Source organism: Diplotaxodon limnothrissa, linkage group LG8 (assembly GCF_057381915.1).
Source record: "Diplotaxodon limnothrissa isolate DT_005_m linkage group LG8, D_limnothrissa_male_GT1.1, whole genome shotgun sequence".
NCBI classification, from domain to species: domain Eukaryota; kingdom Metazoa; phylum Chordata; class Actinopteri; order Cichliformes; family Cichlidae; genus Diplotaxodon; species Diplotaxodon limnothrissa.
The window spans coordinates 9994777-10020028 of NC_140603.1; the positions used below are offsets into that span (position 1 = coordinate 9994777).

The 25252-nt window shown below is 41.8% G+C and overlaps 2 protein-coding genes and 1 pseudogene across 3 annotated transcripts; 2 read left to right on the forward strand and 1 right to left on the reverse strand.

Annotated features, from left to right (window-relative positions):
- Nucleotides 1-351: 351 nt before the first annotated feature.
- On the forward strand, nucleotides 352-1207 carry LOC146626285 (uncharacterized; annotated as a pseudogene).
- A 3245-nt stretch (nucleotides 1208-4452) lies between these two features.
- Nucleotides 4453-10052, forward strand: maff (MAF bZIP transcription factor F). Its single transcript, XM_085360428.1, has 3 exons — nucleotides 4453-4679; nucleotides 7179-7272; nucleotides 7450-10052. The coding sequence occupies exons 1-3, from the start codon at nucleotides 4591-4593 to the stop codon at nucleotides 7891-7893; spliced, it is 627 nt and encodes a 208-aa protein (XP_085216554.1). The 5' UTR covers nucleotides 4453-4590; the 3' UTR covers nucleotides 7894-10052.
- A 2163-nt stretch (nucleotides 10053-12215) lies between these two features.
- Nucleotides 12216-23173, reverse strand: tmem184ba (transmembrane protein 184ba). 2 transcript variants are annotated; one of them, XM_085361225.1, is made up of 9 exons: nucleotides 23108-23173; nucleotides 22975-23017; nucleotides 21067-21300; nucleotides 19700-19865; nucleotides 16908-16998; nucleotides 16154-16321; nucleotides 15736-15905; nucleotides 15452-15646; nucleotides 12216-14553 (listed from the first exon to the last, which is right to left on the reverse strand). In XM_085361225.1, the coding sequence occupies exons 3-9, from the start codon at nucleotides 21298-21300 to the stop codon at nucleotides 14324-14326; spliced, it is 1254 nt and encodes a 417-aa protein (XP_085217351.1). In that variant the 5' UTR covers nucleotides 22975-23017; nucleotides 23108-23173; the 3' UTR covers nucleotides 12216-14323. The 2 variants fall into 2 exon arrangements, with proteins under 2 accessions (XP_085217351.1, XP_085217352.1); XM_085361226.1 differs by lacking the exon at nucleotides 22975-23017 and having other exon boundaries at nucleotides 23108-23163.
- Between the last annotated feature and the right edge of the window lie 2079 nt (nucleotides 23174-25252).

Below are 25252 nucleotides of genomic sequence, written 5' to 3' on the forward strand. Positions count from 1 at the left end.
AAAGGTTATGTTACAAAGTATTGAGTTGTATTTTTGTTATTGACCAAATACTTATTTTCCACCCTGATTTACGAATAAATTCTTTACAAATCCTACCATGTGGATTCATGGATTTTTTTTTCACATTCTGTCTCTCACAGTTGAAGTGTACCTCTGGTGCAAATTACTGACCTCTGTCATCATTTTAGGTGGGGGAACTTGCACAATCGGTGGCTGACTAAATACTTTTTTGCCCCACTGTAAATCAGTCAATTGACAACACATGTTTCTTTCTTTAGAGCTGAAAGAATGCCACATAGAGGTGGGAGGGTTGCCATATTCACAGCGGCACAAGAAACCCTCATTGAAGATATGGTCCGTGAGAACAACTGCATTAGACTCCGAGAGATCAGAGACAAAGTCATTGCAGATAATGTAAACTTTGAGAACATTGATGCTGTCAGTGTGTCCACAATAGACCGAGTTCTCCGGCACCAACAGATGAGGATGAAACAGGTCTACAGGGTTCCCTTTGAGCGCAACTCTGCGCGACACATAGAACAACGTTACGAGTATGTGCAAGTACGTATACATCCATGTCCACAGTACAGTTAGTGGACATACTGTGTTGCTTAGTGGCTTACATTACTTCTGGACAATACTGTGCTACCTGATTGACCGTTCTGAACACCTGTACGCTTTTCCATGTTCACAGAGGATAATGCAGTTGGACGCGATGGCCAAACCCCATGAGTACCTCTTCCTGGATGAGGCTGGCTTCAACCTCCAGAAACGAAGGCGAAGAGGCCGTAACATCATTGGCCAAAGACCCATCACTGAGGTTCCTGGCCAACGGGGGGGTAATATTACTCTTTGTGCAGCTATGGGTACGGAGGGGCTTGTCCACCGGCATGCTGTCCTTGGGTCTTACAACACCCAACGTCTCCTCACCTTCCTAGAGGAGCTAAAAGACATCCTCCTGGACCGTCAACAACACCATCCTAGGCTAGCACATCACATGTATGTGATCATTTGGGACAACGTCCGCTTCCACAAAACACACCAAATCAGAGAGTGGTTCACCACCAACAGTGACCACTTTTTAAACGTCTGTCTGCCACCCTACTCCCCTTTCCTGAACCCTATAGAGGAGTTCTTCTCATCATGGAGATGGAAGGTGTATGACAGACAGCCATACACAAGAGAGAACCTCGTACGGGCAATGGAGCTGGCCTGTGCTGACATCCCAGTGGAGGCCTTCCAGGGATGGATTCGCCATTCCAGGGCGTTTTTCCCGCGGTGCCTAGCAAGGGACAATATGGCCTGTGATGTGGATGAGGTGATGTGGCCCAATGCAGCTCGGCGACATGATGCCGCACAGTGACTGTGTGTAATACTGTAAAAAGACCGTGTAGACAATAAAAAAGACTTCACACCCTGATCGTGTTTCCGAGAGTACTGTTGTGTGCGATAGATTCCGTTTTTGCATTGAGTTGTGTTACAGTAGTGTACGTACATGCAGGATGTTTTTATAGATTTATAGTCTTCATGTGAAACTCACAAATCTAAATGCCTAATCCTCTGCAGGGTTCTATGACGATCCGTTACTGTACAGTTTATAAAAATATGCATTGGCAGTTATGAACCAAAGAACCTTCTCACAAATTGAGCATTGTGTTTTCAATTGTTTTGCTGTAGTGTGTAATGCTGTGTATAGTGTTTACAGTTTTGACAGCTTCGAGCTGCTCTCTTGGTGTGGGAGTTTGAGTTTTGCAGTGGGAAGGTGTGGTTGTGTTTATGTAGCTTTAGAGAAGGGTGTTATGTTTGGACATTGGGGGACCTGGTGGTAACGTTTGTGACATGTGTTTTAGCATTTGAGAAAAACTGTAAAGAATTATATATTTTTACAACATATTCAGATAATTGATCCTGCCTCAGCATCACGCCTCTGTGCTGGGTCAGGCCACAGGACTTCATCCACATTACATGCTATGGTCTCCCTTGCAATGCAACGAGGAAAGAATCATTTAGGATGCGGAATCCAGCTCTGTCAAGATTCCACTCCTATCTCACCACATGCTCCATTCAATGCTTGAAGTAGATTTTCCTGTGTTTAAGGGTCTCAGTTATATACTTTACATCTGCATGCTGAGAAAAACTCCTAAATAGGGTTCAAAAAGGGAGAGTATGGTGGAAGAAACAAATTCATAAAATGCTTCTCATTGTGAAACCAATTGTGTATTCTTGGACCACAGTGAAAGCTCACATTGGCCCAAATGATATGGGATGCTCTGCCTGCTCGCGATCTCTCTACTCAAGCAAAGCATCCTGTAGACCATCCAGGAATGTTGCTATAAGTTTGTTGTTGTATGGCCCAACAGTAACATGACTGTGGGGAACCCCATAGCTGCTGATGGCAGCAGAGAAGAGATGGTTACATTTCCACCACGCTGGCCAGGCAGTTCAATAATGGCACGGTGACCTATGACATTGCAAGTTTTTCTTCTCCTTTTTGTTAGATTCAAAATGTATGTTGTCTTCTATATTCCCTTGCTGCATTTCATGCAGTCAAATTGCATTTTTCTGACGGACCATGATAAATAAAATGGTAAATGGTCTGTATTTGTATAGCGCTTTACTTGGTCCTAAGGACCCCAAAGCACTTTACACTATACACAATCATCCACACATTCACACACACATTCACACAGACCATATCCACAATAAGTGTCTCCTGGTGTTGTGAGTGCATGCATGTTCTTCCACCCTCATGTGGCCGTCTTTAAATTCTAAACAAAATATCATTTAGTTATAAGTATACTTGTATACATAGCGCATGTATAGACTATACTATTTCATTTACAGAACTAAAATTAGTTTGTTGTGTACAGAGAATCTTTGAGCTTGACTCAATGGTTAGGCCTCATGAATACATCTTCGTGGATGAAGCTGTATTCAATCTAGCAAAAAGCAGAAGAGGAGGTTGTAACATTACAATTTTGAGTGGTAGTGTGTTAATGATGAAAACAGTGTGTTAGTTGTGTTTAACTTCTGTAGCCTGTGTGCACAATTCTGGGTACAAGTGCACCACACTGCTAAATGTGTTTTGTGTTTGAGAATATGTTTAAAGTTCTGGTAAATGGGAGATTCAGATTGGCAAATGGTGTCCTAACCAGATGAATAGTGTTTAAGATTTTGGCAACTGTGGGATTGATTTGATGAAAGAGTTTTCATAGTTGACAGTTTAGTTTTTACATTGGGGTTTAGTGTTTTAGCAATTCAGAAAAACTGTAATGTAAACACCATGGGTTTAGAACTGAACTTAATTGGTTAAAGTTTTTACATTGACAGGAGTAAACAATATATTGACAGACTTCGGATTATATGGGATCATTGTAGTTCCTGAATTAATTTAATGGGAAAAACAAAACAAAAGTCACTCTGTCTGTTTTTGTTACAAGTCACGTCCTTGTTATAAGACTAATACATAACATTTTACCAGATGGAGATAAAGAAATAAATAAGAGCCCTGACGGAGCACAACTTCCTCTGAACGACAAGTGCTGAACTAAAACTTTGATGCTTTTATTACAACATACTGACCTCAGCCTGGTTTAATACAACACTGATGTCAGCCTGCTGAATGTAAAAATGTAATGTTTATGACTCAGGCCCTGTAGGTGAACATGCACACAGACAGAAATGATTAAAATAAAAAATCCTCTGCCTTCACTGTGGTAACAATAAGCAACAACAGATTGATGCAGTTTAAAAATTATTAAACTCAATTTTCCACACATGAATACTATGATAGCTTTAGTTTTAATAGATCATCTTGCTGATGTCAGCATGACAATATCAGCAATATTTTATAGATCATTGGGCTGACGTCAGCAAGATGACATCAGCAGTTTATATAGGTCATTTATGCTGATGTCAGCACTGGTAATATGGAAATCTATTGTAGTGTATTAATCTTTTTGTGTCATTGTGAAGTCATATAATGTCTTGAAAAAATGTTTTAAAGAGCTAAAACAAAGAAAGTTCTTATGTCAACCAATGACTAACAGTATTTCTTTAAAGTTTGGAAATCAAAGCAATTTCAAATTGCTTTTTATGTTGAAGTTTTTTAACGCAATTATGCTTCTCCGCATGTTTTCCAGTAGGGGGCGGTAATGTCCCTACAAACGGAGGCATCAGTAATCTTTAAATTGGACCCAGAAGAAGACGCATTCGACCTTTTATTATTACTATTATTAAGTAGCTAAGAGGACGGTGTTTCGGGGAAAAGACGCTCGTAGAAATTTCTCCTAACTATAAGTTATAGCTTTTGATAAGTTGGGTTTTAGCTGAAGTAGTTTCTTATTATTGTTGAATTCTGCTGGATTTTACATCTTCTGCGTCGTTGGGCTGGACAGTGTTAGGAAAGGCGGACTCTGAATCCTCTCCCAGGGTGTTATGTCTTTCCAGAGTAGCTGGGGGATGGTCATGGAAAAGTTCTGGGATTCAGGGATTCCTTGTTTACATCCTCCCGGAGTACGTCTCGGGGGCGGGCTTGGCTCCGCCCTCATTCTTTAGCCCTGACGTCATTGTCGCTTGTGTTTTTTATGAATGAAAGAATCCAACCTCAGAGAGCAGCGGAGTAATTCCGGGAAAAGGCGGACTGACATTTTGTCGCCGGAGTTGCGTCGAGCCATCAGGTAAACCATTACTTTTTTATAAAAATACTAAACATTAAAATGTTTAGCCGGTATTCGTGGTAACAGCTGAGCACTAGAGGAATGGTATCTGCCGGGGGACGTGCCAACCAGGGTAACCAACCAAGGACAAATGAGCAGTCAGCAGCTGGCTTTAATCTCCTTTAGCCTGTCACTAACCGTTTATGCTAGTTGCTAACAGTTCATACTAGCATGTTTAAGATGATACGAATAATTTGGCCCCGCTTTGCATATTTCTGTCTATATTTCGGCTAGACTGACACCCAGAGGGGGTTATCACTTCCTTATTTCATAAGTGTGCTTAAATACAATTTAAATGGATTAAAGTCTAGATGTCGGAAGAGGCTCTAATGATAGCTGTTTACTATAGCGCACATTTGCCCTACGGTGTCCAGCCCCGCTCTTTAAGGGTAAGGCTAGATGCTAACTGGAGCTAGATAAATAAATATAGGTCCCAGGCCTGGCTTGTATTTTCCACTCGGTATTTAATCGTTGTATATTAAGTATTGAAGATAGACGGGAGTGGAATTTCTGAAATCGTGCTATAGCTTGCGTTTAGCAGTGTTGCGTTGACTTGTTGCTTTCCACTTAAGACAAAAAAACAAAAACTACTATGTCCTCCAACTGGGTATTTATAGTATGGCATAAATGTGGATATCCTGTGTTGTTTGGACTGACCGAGAAAGACGCGGTCACCCCTGGTTTTCCTATATTTGCACTGACCGGCAGTCTTGGTGGAGCTGAGCAAGAGCTTTATTGCTGAATCACCCTGACCTTACGAAACGGCGGTCTCCTCGGTTTACAGCCGGAGTCCGACGGCTGGTTGGACAACCGCTGTTGCTGCAACCTCTACTTCCTACGCATTTCGGGAAATGCTGTTTATTGTCCGGCCATAACAGCCTTTTTTATTTAGCTTATTTAGTTTTACCATCCAGTGTGCCTGAGTTGGAGGCCCATGCAGCAAGTTATTCTTTTATTTATTATAACTACGCATTCATAGAAAATGGGATTCCCCCCAGAGTGAAAGAGATCAAGCGTGACATTTTAACTCGAATGACCCTTTTTGGTTATGTTTTGTTTGTGGTTCACTTGTTGGAAATGTAAGTCGTCTCCTGTGAAGTCTAAGCACATCAGCAGTCTTCTTTTTATAGTCATTAAGGCACCAGGTCTGTATCTTTTATGCCTAATTTATAGAGGAAAAGTTACAATATAACTGGGGTTTCTAAAATTGTTGTGACACAATTTAAATAAAGCTGTGAATGTCTTTTAAATAATTAAAATGAACACACTGCTTTTTTGTGATTTGCGATTTTCAAGAGAAAAAAGGCTAAAAGGTTGTTAGGGATCAGTCTGGGTCTCAGGAAGAAAAATAAAGAAAGAGATGACTGCACTCATCTCTTAGCTCATCAGAGACGCTGCCAAAAGGTCAACCTTAAAGTAAGCGGTGAGCGCTCTGTCATGACATGCAGCTTTCTGTGTTTACTGTGTTTTTTCTCAACCCTTCTGGACTACAGCGTGAAAGCAGCACAGGGAAAGAACATTCGCCATAAGGAGAAAATCCAGTGTTGCAATAAATGAGAAAGTTAACAGAGTGAATTTGCAGAAGTAAGATGGGAAAATCCCCATGGTTTGCATGATGTCAGAGTGAAATTTGGTGGTCTTCATTATTAAACATTATCATACAAAAAGTTTTAGCAGTATAGCTGGCCCAGAGTACCTTCATGTCAACAGACCACTTGGCCATTTGTATCCTTTACTTTCACATTAGGATCTGGGTGAAGGAAAGACAAAAAAAGATGTCTCCAGCTGAAGTGCTGAGTGAGGGTTTTTTTTTTTGGTTTTTTTTGTTTTGTTTTTTAAATAAGCAACCGAGGAGTGACTAAGGTGGGGGAAGAAGTTGAAGTTGGCCCATTTAGGTTAGACTTTAATCCCACGCTGTGGCATTTGAGAGGCGTGTAGCAGTCCTGATAAGAGTCTGTGTGAAACCTGTGCTTCTTAGGTAGACTCTTTAAGACATTTTATTACATATTTATTTTTAAATCAAGTATTGTAATTTTTCAAGTTTAACTGTTTAAAAAGTGTCCCTTTTAAAAACCACGTATTCAAGTTTTTGGTTTTTTGTAAAACCAAGGGCTCGAACCGTTGGTGTTGTGCTGACAAGAGGAAGTGCTCAGGGAATTGGTTAGGACACCTGCTTTGAGCAACCAAAGGGCAGCCACATGATAACTTCCTCCTGATAATTCCAGCTAACAGAGAAAGGCATGTCACTTTCAAAACCTCCCCTGTCTTTCACATGAAACCACAAATTATAATGAGACGGCGTGCTTTGGAGAAGCACGAAAGATCTGCAGGTTCTCCTTTTTCTTCAGTAGTGCATGACTGCATGTCTTGTGAGCGGATGGTGAATGTCAGGCAGGCTATGAACCAAAAATGCACAGTGTCCCACATTTCATGTGATGTTGTTTGTGTTTGTTTCTTCAGATTGTGTGTATCTGGTTTTACTGGTGCTTGGGGAGGGGAAAAAAACAAAGACAACTGGACCATGACGACAGAAAGAAACAGCAAAGCTCTGAAGGTAAAACACAGCCAGACATAAAACCGAGTCATGGGGAGGGGGGGGGTTGTTTTGTTTTTCAAGAGAGAAAACTGTCATTTTGAAAAAAGGAAGAAGAAAAGAAAGTATGTTTTTCTTTCTCATTCTTCCTTCTTTAAATGCTTCCTCTCTTCCTGTTTCCTCCTGTTTTTACTTCAGGTGAAGCAGGAATGCGGCGAGAACGTGCCCTTCCTGTCGGACAGCGAACTAATGTCCCTGTCGGTGCGAGAGCTGAATCTCCACCTGCGTGGCCTCTCCCGCGACGATATTCAGAAGCTGAAGCAGCGGCGTCGCACCTTAAAGAACAGGGGATATGCCGCCAGCTGCCGGGTCAAGCGGGTGTCTCAGCGAGAGGCCCTGGAGCAGCAGAAGATGGAGCTGCAGAGAGAGGTGGAGAGGCTCGGAGCCGAGAACGCCGGCATGAGGAAGGAGCTGGAGGGGCTCAGCGCACGCCTGGCTGCGCTTCAGAGATTCGCCAGGGGTCTGGAAGCGGGAGGAGGCAGCCTGCTGGCGACGGCCCCTCGCCTCAACACCGCCTCGGTCATCACCATCGTCAAGAGTCCGCAGCAGCCTCAGCCACAGAGGGAGCACGAGCTATCCTAGAAGGAGATGCTGAAACCAGACTGGGGTTTGGGATTCGGGGTGGGGACGGGGAAGCCTGCAATGCAAACACGCACACATCTGCGGGCCTTAATACTCACGCAGGCAAGAGAGCAGGATGACTTGTAATAATAGGAAAATACTAAGCGCCTTGTTCACATTACAGTTGACAGAAATCCGATCACAGCTACGATCACCTTTCTAACAAACAAGAAAACAGAAACGGGTTCAGTACTGTAGTTTTGATAGAGATGTCCTCTGATGATCCTCCATGAAACAGCAGTCTGGTCAAGTAAGATTTACTCAGTGATCTTTTTTTTTTTTTTTTTTTTTTTTTTTTTTCTTGAAGCACTCAAAGTTTCAAATTCTGTTTAATGTGAACAAGGCGTCGCACATATTTATGCACAAAAAACCCTCACAGTCTTTCCCTTGAGCTACACGGGGACTCTGACTGAAGCCCAACCAAGCCAAACAGGGTTACTGAGCACCTTTAGTCCTCAGCAAACCCCCACAGCGAGGCTGGTGTAGCCTGATTATGCTACTTAAAGGCTGGGGTGCCTTTCTGCTTCCGTTTATGGCACCTGACCAACAGCAAAATGCTAGGGTGGAGCTTCCTCGGTCTCCATAATGCCTTCTAGTCTGAAATCACTAGCTTGGCTCAGCCTCGTGTTCCCACCCCCCCTGTATTTTTTCCTTTTCTTCCCTCTCAATGCAGTTTCTCACCCTTTATGTCACTTTATGTGCCGGTGGGATAATCGAATCTGTTTTCGCCTCCTTCCATTGATGGCTCTCTAGCTGCTTTAGTCATGAGACTTTTGGGAGCAGAAACGGTCAGAGAAATGCTGCCTGAGTGCATTGTGAATTTCTCTAAGTTGTGCGATTCACTAAGATTTTCCAGGTTTTTGTTTTTGTTTTTTTTTTTTTGGGGGGGGGGGGGTCTCACCAGTCCAAAAAGACAATTCTGTATTATATGTGTGCTCATTTTTCACATTAATGCAGTGCCTTCAGTGTATGAAGGAGCTCACCAGTCCTCCTGATTGTCTGAAACGACTCACTTCTTATTTCTCATTGTGATTTCTGTGGATTTCCATCTTTTTCTAAGCTTTAATCCCAAATTTCTCGTTTCATAAAAACTGCCGTGCAGCAGTTTGGCCAAGTCCAACGTCAGTGGCTTCTTCTTTCTGACGAAAGATGTTGGTCATTTTAAATAAATAACTGAATAAACGAATGTGTGGAAATAGAATCACGTCTGGTAGGAATTACGCTCAAGTCGATGCAAATCCTCTGCAAACATTCCCGTTGTTGTGTTGTTTGTAATGTCTGAGAGACGCAAATGTTCAGTGACATTTATATATTCTAAATTTTATTTGTATTTAAAAGTAGATATTATGACAAGACAAGCTAACGAGTGCTGTGATGTTCTGTATGTTTTCAAAAAGTACTTATGACTAGTCTGAGGATATTCTCACGTCTAATTATTGTGCTGCGTGGCGACGATGATTACTTTACAAAACGTTTGATTATTAGCTGTGTAGAAATATGCTCAAAGCCAATGGCCATATTGATGTATGACGATTTGTGTGTGTGTGTGCGCGTGCGTGCGTGTTTATGTGTGTTTTACGTATATTTTTGCAATGTTTGTACTAGCTCGTCGTCGTGGCTATCTTGGAGGGACATTATTTTTCTAAGATGAATCGTATGTTGTTTGTGCGGAGAAAAAAAAATTGAGGTCATTTCTGAATGGGCGGGGCAGACAGAGACACAGGAGGTTAAAGAGAGAGAGAAGACTGATGGAGACGAGGGTGAGAGTGGAGGGTTGAGAAGAAGACTGATGATGGAGAAAGAAAGTAGGCACAGCAGACTGGAAAAGAAGGTGCATAGAGATGGTGTTTTATTCACTTGAAAAGCCTCCGTCTGACGTAGGCCTGTTTCACTCAGCAGGCTTAAATTTCATGGGAGTTTAGGCCACTGAATAGTGCTAGCAATATAATATATTAAGTAGGCATGGTAACACATGAAACTGTGTTGACAAATAACTCCTAAAGATATGAGGCATATATTTAGCTATATATGAGTATTAGTGTGGCAAAGCATTTATTCTCTATATTTTAACGTCTCACATCTGTCAAACCCTGCTGGATGTTTTATAATACCTGCAAAACAGAAATGGTCTTTCTATTTATTACTTGTATTTTTTCTATTGTGAAAATTTAAGTACATTGTCTATTTTATATATTAATTATAATAAATGTTGTACATATTGTACATAAAACTGTGGTCTCGGTTGTTTTGTTTTTTGGAACGTGTGCGGTCCATGAGAGGAAGTGGATCTGCAGGATGTGTTGCACAACTTATTGGTCTGGATGCAAAGATAAAGTCGAGTTACATGTGTGAGTGGTTAGCAGAACCGTGGGGAAATGAACTTAGCCTCCAGTTTTTGATGTATTTATAGCAATTTACTCTTATAGGACAACTCATTAGGTATACTTTACTACTACCAGGTTGGACTCCCTTTTGCCTTCAGATCTGCTTTCATTCTTCATGACTGATTCAAAAAGGTCCTGGAAACATTCCTTGCAGATTTTGGTCCATATTGACACAACAGCATCACACAGTTGCTACTGTTTTTTTGTTGTTGTTGTTTTTGACTGCACGTCCATCCTGTTCCATCACATCCCAGAGATCCTCTATTGGATTGAGATCTGGTGACTGGAGGTTATTTGAGTACTTCTCAAGTTAAAAAATCAGTTTCAGATGATTTAAGCTTTGTGATACTGTGCATTATCATGCTGGAAGCAGTCATCAGAAGATGGGTACACTGTGAGTGATCCACTGATACAAGGTGGGATGAATCCATGCTTTCATGTTGTTTACCTGATGTGGTCTTCTGCTGCTGTAGCCCATCTGGTTTGCATTGTACTTTCAGAGATGCTCTTCTGCATGCCTTGTCTTCCTATCAGCTCAACAGAGTCTGGCCATTCTCTGACCTCTGTCACCAAAGAGCCATTGTCCAGAGAAGTGCTGCTCACTGAATACTTTCTCTTTTTAGACCATTTTCTATAAACCCTAGAGGTGACTGTGTGGGGAAATCCCAGCAGATCAGCAGTTTCTAAAATACTCAGACCTGCCCATCTGGCACCAACAAACATGCAACATTTAAGGTCACTTAAATCGCCTTTCTTCTCCATCCTGGTGCTCAGTTTGAACTTCAGCATGTCATCTTGATCATGAATTACTACCATCTGATTTTCTGATTAGATATTTGTGTCAATAGGCAGTTGAACAGGTGTACCTAATGAAGTGGCTGTTGAATGTATATTCTGAGTCAGTGTCTTGATAAACCTTAAATATATAGTCTCTATAGAGAAAAGTGCTTATGTTATTTCAGCTCTTCTGATAAATCCCTGACTGTGACTCGCAGGGCTATTTCTCCTGGTGTTTGGAGGCTGTTTTTAATATAAATGACATCTAGTACTCCGTGGTAAGTGTGGAGATGTTTTCTATCAGTCTGCTGGCTTACTTGTGTTTCCTAGAGTCTCTAGAAATATAATGGGAGGCAGAGCTTTCAGGATCCTGTCCATGTACGAAATATCTTCCAGTTTAGGTCAAAGACCACAAGACCTTGTCTACCTCTGAGGTAAGGTGGAAAAGTTTTCTTTATGACAATGATGATAGTTAGAGTGGATCATGTGACCCAGTGTCGTCCCTTAGTTATGCAGCTGCACATAGATAAAGCTTATTCTTTGCACTTATCACTCCAAATATATTTTTATGCAATTACTACATAAGGGGAGGGAGTAGCATACAAAGGTGGATCATCGGGTAGGTGGCGTTCTCTGATATTGTAAAGTCTTAATTGTTACAGGAAGCAGTGATCTAAAAAGAAAAGTGAATTGAAGCTGGAGGTCATCTATGTGTAATATATGTTTGTTGCCAAAGACCATTTACTTTGTTGTCCTAGCTCATTTTATTTTAAGACAATTAGCATCGCAGGGCAAATAGCTTCCTTTCTAGCAGATGACTAGTTAGCACATTAACTAGTTTTAACGTGTTAATCTCGAAAAACACAATTTCATAACATGAAACTTATTAACATTTTCATTAACCCTTCCTTGGCAACATATGACACATACATGTCATTTTAATGCATATTAGAGGAAAATAATGTGAATTAGACAAAAAACAACAGTAAATATCTTTATTTTTGTCTTCATGGTTTTCCATCTAATGTGACACAGAAGCATTGTGAGCAGCATTATACATTATACAAAGAACTAGAAACAAAAAAAACATATTGAAACAAAAGTTGTAAAAAAAATAGGCCTTTGTTTCTCCTGTGATCAATCTATACAGTATATATGATTATTTAGACATACATTTACTCCTGTAGATAGCACTTAATATTTTCATGTACTTTATGTGCAACATTAGTCTACAACAAACATTTTTTTCCCCACATAAGAACAACTCACACTGCAGCAAACAGCATGGCTGCAGACAAAGATGAGGAGTACAAGGGTGAATTATGACACAGAGTGCAAATCAGCATACTGTCTGCTTTGCTTTTAAACTGAGAGTTAATTTAATGCCACGCAAGCAACCTGTCAGTAGGAGCTGCAGTGCGACCTCAGTTTCATCATCGCTAAAAATAACCCCGTTTTTAAAGTGTCTATAAATAAGAGGCTGCTCCTGCACGCACACGTGGCTTCTCTCCTATTTAGAACTAATAATGTCTCAGGCAGAAGCACAAAATAAGAAAAAGAAGGGGAAAAAAAAAACGTAAGCACTGTCTGAACATGGGACACATTTCTGCTTTCCAATGAAAATAGAAGACAGTCCTAAGAAGACATTAAAAAAGTGACAAACATTTTCTTGGTGCATTTAAAATTTTTAAATATGCTTCAAGCTCTGACTGTATGTTTATGACCTACAACTGGCTCCAAACGCGCTCCCTGTGGCCCCCTGGTGTTGAGACAGAGCTACAGCAAAGCAGTGAAAGTAGAACTAAAAAAATGTTGGCAGGTTCTTGTGAGTCATTCAGATGACTCAAGAATTCCAGTTACAAATAAATTAAAAAAACAAAAAACAGCTTAGACTGTGGTAAACTTACACCAAAAAATAAAAAAAAAAGACTGACTGGAAGAATAAAAGCGAATCCAACTCAAAGAAACTCAGTAATGTCAACAACAACAACAATGTTTACGACCTACGACCCACATGTGGTCAAGCTGAAGAAAGATAAACTAATCACAATACTGATATCTGATGAGATGAGAGTTGTAGGTTGGCTCAATAATGCTTCAGCTGGAGGCATGATGTCCATTAAGGTTTTGACAGCACTCAGAATGATGTACTGTCATTTAACAGCTGTGTAGGCACACGCTAAAATGTTTTATTAAATCCCTGCAAAAATAACTGCCACACAGGCAGCTGCCCACACACTCCTTGCCTTAGTTGCCAGATCTTTTTTATCAAATTCAAACTTATCCTGTTTTCAAAAATCAAAGCACAACACCTAACTAAGAGTAGAATTGAAACTTCTGTTCGCCTCTGAACGTGAACTACAGCACGCCCAGCTTCGACAAAGCTCCAGTAACGAGAAAAGGCATCTAAAGTTAGCTTTAGCCTAAATTCCTCTTCTGTTTTCTCCTCATTTAACCTACATTGTGGCCTGGAGAGGTCTTACTATCAGAGTGAAACACAAGCTTTAATCCCAGCCATTCAAATAACGCTCCAATTACACAAGTGTAATCCCGACCGGCCGCAGATGCACTCTGTAATCTATGACCTGCTCTGCCTCCCCCTCTGCAATATCAATAACAACATTGATCCATGTGTTGTGCTTACTAACTCCTGTTTTTGACATGCTTTCCCTTTAAATGCATCACCAACTGCTGCCCAGGGTCTCTCACCCCCATACGAAGACCTCCACAACACTGAAAACTGCTTTAAAGCGCTTTGACCAACCAGTCAATGTCTTGACTAAATATTCTTTCAAGTTTATGAATCATGTCCAAAGAAGAAACCTTGGTAAACACTGCCAAAGATCAGAATGTGAATCTGAACAAATAAATAGCAACACCTATAAAGTTTACAGCTCCGCTGCTAAACACAAGGAAGGGGAAACAGGACTGTGCATAAAAAAGAGAGAGGGAGAAAAAAAAAGAAATTCAGCTTTTTTTCAGTTTTTGTTCCAAAGCTATGAGTCATTATCTGAAAGTATGACTCACAACTCAACCGTGTTCCCACTTGTGACCCTTGGGAAAGGCGGGCCCCTGCATTTTTTGATCAGTCGCAAAACAGGGGAAACGAAAACAAACAAGCAACTACTGATTCGTATACTGAGGGGGATCGGCTGCAGAGAGCAGAGTACCATCAGCTGTTTTGACATCAGACTGATGTCAAGTTTTGCCCGCTTTTGACTTGGTCCGCTCTAGAATTCATCGTCTGAGCTGAGCAGCAGCGTTTTCTCTGTGTCCCCGCGGCCGCTGACAGCACTGTGGGCGCGGGAGACTGGCGGTGGCGCCCCCTGCTCCAGCGTGGACTGCTGGGTGTACTGCTGGTAGGCCGGGGAGAAGTTGTGGATGGCGTCCTGGACCATGTCGCCCGGGTTCATTGTCTCCTTCAGGCTGCTGGAGATGCTCTTCATGGGGGCGCAGCGGCCTGCGGGAGAGCCATAAAAAAGGAGGGTTAGAGGCCAAAAGCTGGGGTGAAAAATAGAGAGACTGGATGCAAGTGGAAAAAAAAGAAAAGGAAGGACGGTGGGAGGATAAACATCAAAAGAAAGTGGATTTATAATGTTTAAGCACAGGGAGAGAGAGAGAAGGGAAAGGAAGAGAGATAAAAGAGTCAAAAACAGAAAGAGATTTAAGACAAGGGGATAGTCTCTGAGAAAAAGGAAAAGGGCATCAGTGATTTAAAGGATGTAAAAAGAAGGAATGAGTGGGGGAAAGGGGGGGGAGCAATTGTACAAGGGCAGTGGATGAGATTTAGAGAGGAGGCAAGAAAAGGGGGTTCAGAGTGATTTAAAGGGAAGTAAAACAGGGAGAACTGCATAAAGGGAGAAAGGTTGGGGGGGTTGCTTTAGGAAATGTCAGCACAAGAACCAAAACTGAATTGAAATATGAGATTTTAAAAATAAAAGAGAGAGAACAGAAACTGCTGGCTTAATGCAGCTTAATAAATCAAAATAGAAATAGCAGCAGTGTGAAAACGCACAAGGGCGGTGTTCAACCTACCAAACTGTCCATATGTAGGAACAGGTCCTTTAGAGTGCAGCAGAGAGGAGAAGATAAAAAAAGAAGATAGATATGTAGAAACAGGCAAGTAGAAAACGACAAGTGGGATATCAGGAGGTGAAAAATAAAGGCGAAAACAAAAACTTAAGGAAGTAGTAAAAAAAAAAAAAAAAAAGATGCATTGAAACGAATGGAAATGAGATGGAGGACAGACACGAAGTGAAAGACTTTTTGAATTCTTTTTTAAGACGGTAAACATTTACGACAGATGTGTTAAACCCCGCTGTTTCCTTCCTCCCTTCTTCCCTCGCCTTCCTTCTCACCTGTTAAATCGAGACTTTTGTCCTTGTACACGCTGTATGTGAAAGCGTGCCGCAGAGCCAGTGCCGCGAAAAACATCTCGATGCATATGATGAAGTTCTGGTAACCGGCGGCGACCGTACCCTCACCGACGGACACTTCCACTGAGTTGATCTGAGGGATGGCACCGCATTTCTCCAGGATGGCCAGCAGCATGCCTGACCACAAATAAATAAGCACAGGAAGCTGTCACTCCACCTGTTTTCATAACAAACGTCGTGTGGCGTCTTTTGCCGCGCTGACCTACCCTGCCAGAAGGAGAGGAAGATGACCGACTTGACCATGAAAAACTTGAGCATGGGGCTGTAAGGGCTCAGCAGCTCCCTGGTGGCGAAGTAGAACAGGAAGAGGGCGTACAGCGACAAGCTGACGGAGATATTGTAGATGATGGTCACGTACAGGTAACCGCTGGCAACACTGCAGAGTGAAGGTCAGATAAAACTGCATTAATGGTGCTGGTTTGTGTTTGGGGTTAGTTCTGACTACCTTTTGTGATTATTGGAAGCTCCCATTAGAGATGAAAGTCTGAAGCGTTCAATTAATCTAGAAATTAAAGTGGTAATCCTCATTTTGTGGAAGCTGTGAAACGTGTGAAAACGCCTGGATTCTCACAGATATACACCACCAAGTTCACCACCAGCAACCTTCCTGTCTGCAGCACTTACTTAAAGTCTCCATCCTTGTATTTGCCGTAGGCCTGCAGGATGACGGTGATGACAGCCATGAGCGGTTTGACCACACAGAATTGCAAAGTGGCCTGCTTGCAAAATCGCAAGAAGCCAATGGAGTAGGCCTTTCCCCTCAGACAGCAGGTACCATACATACAGCTGGACCTGATGGAACCAAACATCAGGAAAAAGGAAAACATGTTGAGCAATAGTTTGTATTTTTTTAAAAAGAGTCCATGCCATGAAAACAAATACTGTTTAAAGCGGACTTATTATGGCTACACCATGGGTGGCTCAGTGGTTAGCACTGTCGCCTCACAGGAAGACGAGGTCCGGCTAAAGCCTTTCTGTGTGCAGACTGCATGTTCTCACCAGTTTCACTTCCTGGTTAAATTAAAGTTAATCCATTAATTTTTTTTTTGAAAGGTGTTTTTCAGCTGCATAATTTCATTCTTGGACTTGACTAGAGCAGCCTCGGTGGCGCCTGTCTGTTAACTGTCTGGCTGAACAAGCTGTTGCAGGACAACTTTCTGCTGATTGGCTGCTCCTCATACACAGCAGTAAAAAACATCAACATCTGAAATACAGCATTTAGAGTCTGAAGCCTGAGCTTTTAGGGACTTAAAGGGATTATTTGTAAAAACAGACCTGATTATTTTAAACTCTGCCCATGTTTAATACAAGTTCACACCAGCAGAACAAAAGGAAAGCATAACGAGTTCAATTTAAAGGCCTTTTAGGCTGAACTTACTCTATCGGTTTTCCTCTGATCTCAGCCATGATGGCGCTTTCTCCTCCCAAGTATTCGTAACACAGACTCAGGAAGTTGTAAATAACAAATGCTGAAGAGACACAGGGGGAGAAAAAGAGCTGATTTGATTATAATCGCTACATATGTGATAGTTTTGGTTTGTTATTTGATCGTTGCTTACTGTAAATGGTGTTTCTGGAAAAGCTTTTTTCAGACCACTGTAGGAAACTTGAAATAAATGATGGCTTCATTGACACATTCAAGTCTCCCAGAAGCCATGACAGCGTGACAGTGAACCAACATGCACAATACCAGGAATTCTAAGGACCGCAGCTAAATGGAAATGAGCAATCATTCAATCAATTTTACAATTGATTTTCTAAGTCTGTGTTGTCCTCTGTGACTGGAGCCTGTTCACTGAAACTGTTAATGTCACAACAAACATATTAAGACTTTCTAAACATGTTTGGTTACAGAATTGTCTCCATTTGTTTTACATGTATATAAACAACTAAACATTTCACAACACTGGGTTCAAATTGTCAGAAAATAGCCCATATTTTTATAGCAGACTGAAAAAAATACAGCAGTAACTCACTCGATTACTCACAGACCTCCCAGCAGTCACACAATAACAAACACATCACTTCCTGTCACATTTGTTTTATCATGCGGACGGAAATATACAGCACAATTCAAACTGAGGCGCAGCTCAAAAACAACAGCTGACCACACATGAGGTAATTATATGAAATAATTTTTATACTGTCATAGGGACATAAGGAATAATAATATTTCACTGTAACAAAAGGGAAACCAGCTGTTTATAAATCTGTACTAAAGCATGACCTTCACACACAATCACAAGCATGCTTATATTTAGTATTAGAAAGCAACAGCTACTTATGTCCAAATCAAATCTAGTGCTGCTCTACTCAATGCAAAAACACATGGACATAATTCACGTAATCTGACAAGACTTGACCTTCAATTTTAATATCCAAAGAATTAACTAAAGTTGTATTTCTTTCATTAGCTAATAAATCTTCAGCCACCTATTTTCTCTCCTCTGTGCTGCTTCAGTGAGAAGGTGTTCCAGATCAGGAGGCTCATAAAAAACACAACAGTGCTAATCCCGTTAACCCCCGAGGACCTTCCAGTCCTGCGTGCATACGCGCACTCTCGCAGGGGTGTGTTTGAATGCATGCAAGGTAAATCCGCTCTTGGATAACTTTTGTGAACTAAATGCATAAGATGAAAATGAATTAAACAGAATCCAAATAAAGGAGGGTAGTGACTGTGCATCAGTTCATTGTAAAGTGTGAAAATGTAACATATCCTGGGTGTGTGTCATGTTTGTGCATGGGAGGTTCACAAAAGCACTATGCACATGCAAGCATCGTGCCATAGCACAGAAGTCTCTGTACTGCTGACAGTGACTATAGTTCATCAGCTCTTTGCAGCTGTGTTATTTCTGCATATTTTCTTGCTCTGTTTTTAAACTCCACCCAAACCCTCTCTACAACTTTCCCACTGCCTTCTATCTGACGTCAGATGTCTGTCAGACAGTACTCAGGTAATAAGATGCCACACATGCCAAACACAAAAAGTTCGTCCACAGAGCTGAGTGATGAGAACTGGTTCATCTGCTTCCAGCAGCTCTCCTTGTGTCTTGGCTGTTTACCATTATGTTCTTTCACTTTTCCCCAAGGACTCCCGCCTGCAAGCGCCAGTTGCCACGGTGATACAGTAGGCCTACATACAGTGAGAACAGTAGGAGCAAGTTTGCAGCAAGTTTGGTTGAGGTAAACTCATTATCTGATGCAGCCAATCTGGTTGATGAGGGAGATTTGTGAGCGTGGTTGCCATGCAACAAGTCGGTCCTCGCCGAGGAAAAGGACTCAGCGGCATTATAGGAAGATGACGGCTGATGAGAGGATGAAGAGAAATGAAAAAGGGAGTGAAGACTTGGGCAAGAGCGCGGAGACGGAGGAGGTGAGCCATATGTATGACAAAGCAATATGACGAACATAACGCTTCCTGCCAAAAGCAGAACCAAACATAGCGATTCCCTTCAGCTCACATTCAAAAGCATGTGACGTCATCGGTTCGCCAACACAGGACACGACACGTGAGCCCAGCGTCACAATAAGAAGATCATTTTTAGCTTTATCGTGACAACTAAACTCAGAGACTGAGGGGTGGAGGCAGTCGACTTCCTTTCACCATCTTCTGCCAATTCCTGACTTTAATAGCGCAGGATACAACATGTCGGTTAGAATGTGTTTTGTTTGAGTCACCATTGGCCGAGAAGCCGCCAACCCACCATCTCCGTTAACCAAAAAGACAAAAAGAGCCCAGATTTTTTATTAAATCCATTTTTAGTGATTAAACTCATCCTGTCTCTACTGAGATTGGAGTCGTGTTTCCTCTCAGAGCCAGTTTTATAATTCCAACCAGAGAATTATGCCCAAATCAAAATGGCTGAGACAGAGCCAAAATATAATGCAGAAAAGGCAAGAATCTAATAAGTGTGAGAGGGTCCTTTACAAAATAAGTATTGACTTGTAGTGGTAGATAATCTGTTAAGGATGACAGAGCAGACTATTCATTTCCACTCTAATCAGACCACAATGTGTTTCAGCAACTCAACTGGAAAAGCTGCCTGCAAAGACGTGAAAAGGATTTAAATCAGAGAGTTCTGTTAATGGGATACAAATGACCTAGTGGGTCATGAGAGCTCAGAGTTTTAGCTTGACATTGATGAGATAAAATCAACAGCACGTCCTCACCTTCATAGCAGTCTCTGACGGTGTCAAAGTAAACATAGTACTGGTCATTGGTGAAGAACAGGAGGCTGAGCCAGGAGTCAAAGGCATAGATGGGAACGATGAAGAGGATCCGTACGATATGGCGCTGCTCCCTGGGCGAGCTGTAGAAACGCAGGTGCATGTAGATCTAGGAGAGAAGGAAGAGACTTTCTGAACACTGGCAGGTTTTTACAATGACTCACAAGTCTACTTTAATGGGCATGGAGGATTTCACAGGAAGTGAGCACAGAGTCCTTACAACTCAGGATGGAGCAGAGGTTTTATGAGCATCATCTGCCGTTGTGTAGATCCCTCCATTCAGATTTTTTATTATAAGTCATTTATGCCTTTTTTCTATCTTGTGAGTTGGTCCATGTGACTGACCTCACTAATCAATACATCCCCTGAGCTCAACTCACAGGAATGTGATTTTATAAACCCCTTTCAACGTTTTAAAGTATCTGTGTGTGTGTATTCATGCTCTGTGTCACAAACACCTGCCGCGGGATGTTGCCCGGCAACTTCTCTCGGCCTGAGCATGTTTGCTGGATCACATCACCTGCGCATTAAACAAACACACCTGTCTGTCTTTTTCGTGAGCACATCCATCACAACAGACCGTCTGCTCGGTCAAACACCAACACATGCACTTCCAGCAGAGCACAATATATTATAGTAAAAGTAGAACTGAACAGCACACATATCTCTCTTGATGCTACTGGGAAACAAGCAGGAGCCCATAGAGATAAGTGCTGAGCCAATGTGCAAGTGCCAAAAGCTGCAGTCCCCATAATGGCCACCTGTGATCGGATCCCAACTTTGCACCATTAAGGACCTGCTCACAACCTGGTGCAATAACGGTCTTCATCTCTATAGACAATTAACATTCTTATAAAAAGTACTGAGATATTTTTTGTTATATAACTCACCTTTTTAAACTTTATTAAGGCTTCAACTATTGTGGTCAATTTGGAAGCTGACACATGCAGCTGGTGTCTTATATCTTGCTAGCTCTCAAAGTCATAACTGTTTTTGTATAAATAATATTGAATACTTGATATCCAAGATGTCTGTTCTCCTTTTTTTGTAAATGAAACTTTAACATTATTAGTCTGTTACTTAGCACTAATTATTAGCTAACTGAGTATCTGCAAAGTATCTCTACAGTGTCTGGGTGCAGCTTACTGATCTAAGCCTGCTATTGCTAGCTTAGGTGATAAATAAGCACTCCACCCTCACGTGAAATCAAAATATGGCCCCTGCAAGTTCCAGAAATCAAATATGACAGGTAAAATTTAAAACCTGAGAAGGTCATCTTTTATATAAAGTCTACACCAGGAGGCTGTTACCTGGTGACAGGTGAGGATTAGTGCAGTCCAGACAAAGAAGCCAGACACCGCCTGCGTCGCTGGAGTCATCAGAAAGATAGGTGGATCCGAGCTGAGAAGAGGGGCATCAGGAAGCCATGAAATATTGGGGCCCATCGGAGCTGCCGTGGGTGGGGGGCCAGGTGCCGGAACAAGCGGAGAGTCCTCCCCCAGCCTCTCTGAGAGTGGCACGTCTCGCCTCCACAGTTTTAACATCTGGAAGTGACGTAGACACTGGTAAAACATTCACATCACAAACTGGAAAGAATAAAAGGCACATCAGAGATGTCAAAACACTTCTCCAACAGTGATCACACTGTGATCTAATCCATGAAGTATGAAGAGTCACCAGTAATCATCAACCTGAAATGTCGATGTCGTGTTATCAGTGTAATGTGTAATCTGTGATAAGAGGAGATTTCAGAATAAATGCAGACAAACTCTAGGTCAAAATATCTTCACTCTGAGTAAAGAATGTGTGTGGACTGTTTGCTCATGGGCACCCACATTCAACTCAATGTAAAACAATGTCTAACAGCAACATTTTAACTCTGGTTTTTAAGCTAACAGACAGCAAAGCCGTCAGGTATCATCCATTCAGGCCTTTTACGGCTCAAAACATAAGAAAATGCTTTTTGAACAGAAAGACTAGCAGCAAAACATGACGTTTAAAGACAATTGTTTTTAGTTTCTGCATTTCTCTGCAATGTAACCGCACACTCAGAATAAAATCCTGATGATGTGGACCCTGGACTTTATAACAACACCGAATGGGCCTAAAATAATTTGTTAAAGTTTATAATGTCACACCTTAGGGTGCATTTTCTTCATGTATGATCAGTGAGCTGAACAAGAACCACTTTCAGCCAGAGGAAATTTAGATAGAGACAAAAGATTTTAAGTCAAGCGGCCCTATCAACAGCTCCTGATGATGGGGACAGCTGCTCGCTGACTGTGACAAACAATGGGAATGTTCTCGGGGTGTCCGTGTTCTTGCTCACTGACAGACAGTTGTCACCTCACTGTTGACAGAACCAGGGACAATAAATAAAAAGAGCAGGCGTGAGTGCTATAAGTGGAAACTGATTGTGAGCGAGAGATGGTAACCTTCAGTCTCACTAATCATGCTGTCTGTCAGAGCAGCACATGAAACAAACAGCACACAAGCTGACATAATGACACCCCCTCCTCCCACACACACACACACACACACACACACACACACACACACACACACACACACACACACACACACACACACATCAGCAGTCCTTCCATTTACTTTCTTAAAATAAATGACATTAAAGTGTAACAACTGAATTTAGTGGGTTGATAAAATTAGGCTACTTATAGGCGTTTCTTTGGTGGCTAAGATCTGTGTGTATGTGTGTGACAGCAGGCCATTTGTATTGGTTTGCAGGGGATCAGCATATGTCAACAAGAAGAAGTGAAGGCATCAGCAGCCACACATATAATAACAGGCACAGTGAAAAGATGCTCTGCTGAAGCAGAGGGCCATCTTTGTGTCTCATTTGAAAGGGGGGAAATAAATAAAAGGTCAGTCTATGCAGTCTCACACGCACAAGGGAATAATATAGGGAGAGGCAGGCAGTCAGGAAAACAAAGTAACAGATGGAAAGGGGCAATGGGGGGCAGACGGGGTGGGCTTATCATTAATGGTAGCCAGACTGGATCAGCAGGCGTACAAGCAACAACAACACAAACAGTTCAAAAACAAAAAGACGCTAAAACTCTGTGTGTGTGTGTATGCCTTTCAGTTACTCCAGTAATCATTTATTATGTTGCTTTGATTTATTCAAAGTGAATGAATTATAAAGTTGAAATAAGAAAAATATTCATTTCAACAAGCTTTTATTTAAAAAGACTCACCTTTGCTAAATGTTAGCTACAACAATCCACAGCTGAACTTGAACTGTAAGCGTGAAACAGACACAGACTTTTATTATGCTAGCAATGAAGTAACAATTGAAGTTTTCTAGTTTGTTTTAAAGTCTAGACTCACCCGCTTATTTAAATCCGTCCTCAGCTCCGTCACACACACACACACAAATCTTCGGCTAGAAATAACCCACAAACGGCCTTAATTCCTTCTCAAAGCAGCACCGTTGCTTCCCGGACATCCATGTTGAGTCGTCGGTGGACCGCGCCGTTAACCCCTCAGCGTCTCACCCCAAAAACTCACCTCTAAAGTTTGTCTGTCATGTTACACAACTTCTACTCTATCTTTCTGTTGCTCCTATCTATTTATAACACCTAGCGTCCACCTAGTTTTGTCGGTGTTTCAGAAGTTAGTGCAGCAAAACCTGTCACTCTCCTCCGATCCCCTGTCTGCGCTCAAGCTCCAGCTCCAGTCCAATCCCTGTCGGATTAACTGCAGATCACACAGCCCCGCCTACTCCGCGAGGACGAGCCAACGCAGCCAATCACCTACCTTTTAATTACCCGGAAAGGGGCGCGGTCTGCCTACTTAACACTGAGTTTGCGCGGTCCAGAGACCAGCAGCAGTGAGAGTGTGGGTGCTGCACAAACAAAGGTGCTCCCGCAAATTCAGTGAATGATTCATTATTCGTTTACAACTTCCTGTCCAAACTGTGTAGTCGATGTGTGGGAAACGGATACTGTGTAACGCCTTTATTTTACTTTTTCAGACCTTTGTCGGCTTTTCATAGCAGAAAAAGCACACGTCTAACTAACTGCATTAGTAATGGCTAGTGAGTTACCATTTAAGTGCACCAGTTAGCAGTTATTAAAAAACACTTTCATCGCAGTACCATTAATATAATCTAAAAAAAAAAAGTTCAATAAACAAATATTTTCAAAATGGCACCCTACAGGTTATTATTTCCACATTTGACACCCCGTCATAGACCTTCATTATCAAGGCCTGGGAATTTGGGAATTTTAACAACATTCATTTGGTAACACAGAAGGTCTGGCTGAAGTCCTCAAGTTTATTTTGACTGCCAACATTACTTTTCATCTACAGTAATTCCTGTCTTCTTTATTACGAAATGAGTACAAAAGCTAAGAATTAGACCTGGAAGTAGAGCAAAAAGAAGGGGCCAGTAAGTGTTGATGTGGGGCTAGCATGCTTAATTTTCACGCAAGCTTGACATTTAGACGGAGCTACACAAACATGGATATACATGACAGACTGGGGAGACAATTAAGGATGAAACACAGAGAGAAGAGCATGGAAACAAGTAAGGGAGACATAACTGAGATGAGGAAGACTTCCACAGGAGACACTAAGGACAAGACACAAAAAAGGAAAAGCTAAAAACCCTCAAAACAGTAAACAAGCAAGATGCACAGGTCCAAAACAATCAAAGACCCAGAACTAGAGAGGCCCAGAACTCTGTACCATGCCTCTCTCCAAGTGACAGCTGGAATAGGCTCCAGCTCTGAATCATTTTATAAGAGACAATATAAACAGTGTTGTTCAAACGTCTAAGACCATAGGGGACATCTGTCATGTTGAATAGAAACGAGTGATAATATTAGCTACAAAAAAACGTGATATTTATTGTCTGGTACACTTTCCTTTTGTTTTAATAATAACTTTATGTAGAAGCTGACAACCTGTGTTATCCCAACATGATTCGACAGTGTTCCAAAGAGCCTCTGGTGATGTCATGGGTGCTTAACTTTTACAGCCTTCACCTCCAAAAAAATGACCAGGTGGCTATGGAGGAGAGTCCACGAAAGTCAGCACTCTGTGGATTATTTTGGTCTTTTGTAAGCCTGGAAGCCCGGGAGGATGTTAGCTGGGCACAAGCGGTGCCGAAAGGTCTTACAAGAGACAGGGCTTAGATGGATAAGAAGTACAACAAGATGTCCAAAACTGAGCCACTAGAAATGGCCTATAGCTCTGGCTCTATGAAAAAGAAATCAGAGAAGCAGAGCCCAAAAGAATAAATGTCCTGTTCTCCAAAGACACATCCAGGGTGTAGTCCCAGCTGGAAGGACAGAACCCCCTAGAGTAGTAGTGTCCAACTCCAGGCCTCAAGGGCCGGTGTCCTGCAGGTTTTAGATGTGTCCTTGATCCAACGCAGCTGATTTAAATGGCTAAATTACCTCCTCAACATGTCTTGAAGTTCTCCTGTTATGAACTAATCATTTGATTCAGGTGTGTAGACCCAGGGTG

Coding starts and splice junctions, on each gene's coding strand:
- tmem184ba (XM_085361225.1), bottom strand. CDS start 21,300: ATGTTAAAACTGTGGAGGCGAGACGTGCCACTCTCAGAGAGGCTGGGG. Junction 19,866..21,066: donor TAATCCTCACCTGTCACCAG/GTAACAGCCTCC, acceptor CTTCTCTCCTAG/ATCTACATGCACCTGCGTTT. Junction 16,999..19,699: donor CGTCAGAGACTGCTATGAAG/GTGAGGACGTGC, acceptor GTGTCTCTTCAG/CATTTGTTATTTACAACTTC.
- maff (XM_085360428.1), top strand. CDS start 4,591: ATGAAAGAATCCAACCTCAGAGAGCAGCGGAGTAATTCCGGGAAAAGG. Junction 4,680..7,178: donor GAGTTGCGTCGAGCCATCAG/GTAAACCATTAC, acceptor TTGTTTCTTCAG/ATTGTGTGTATCTGGTTTTA. Junction 7,273..7,449: donor GAAACAGCAAAGCTCTGAAG/GTAAAACACAGC, acceptor TTTTTACTTCAG/GTGAAGCAGGAATGCGGCGA.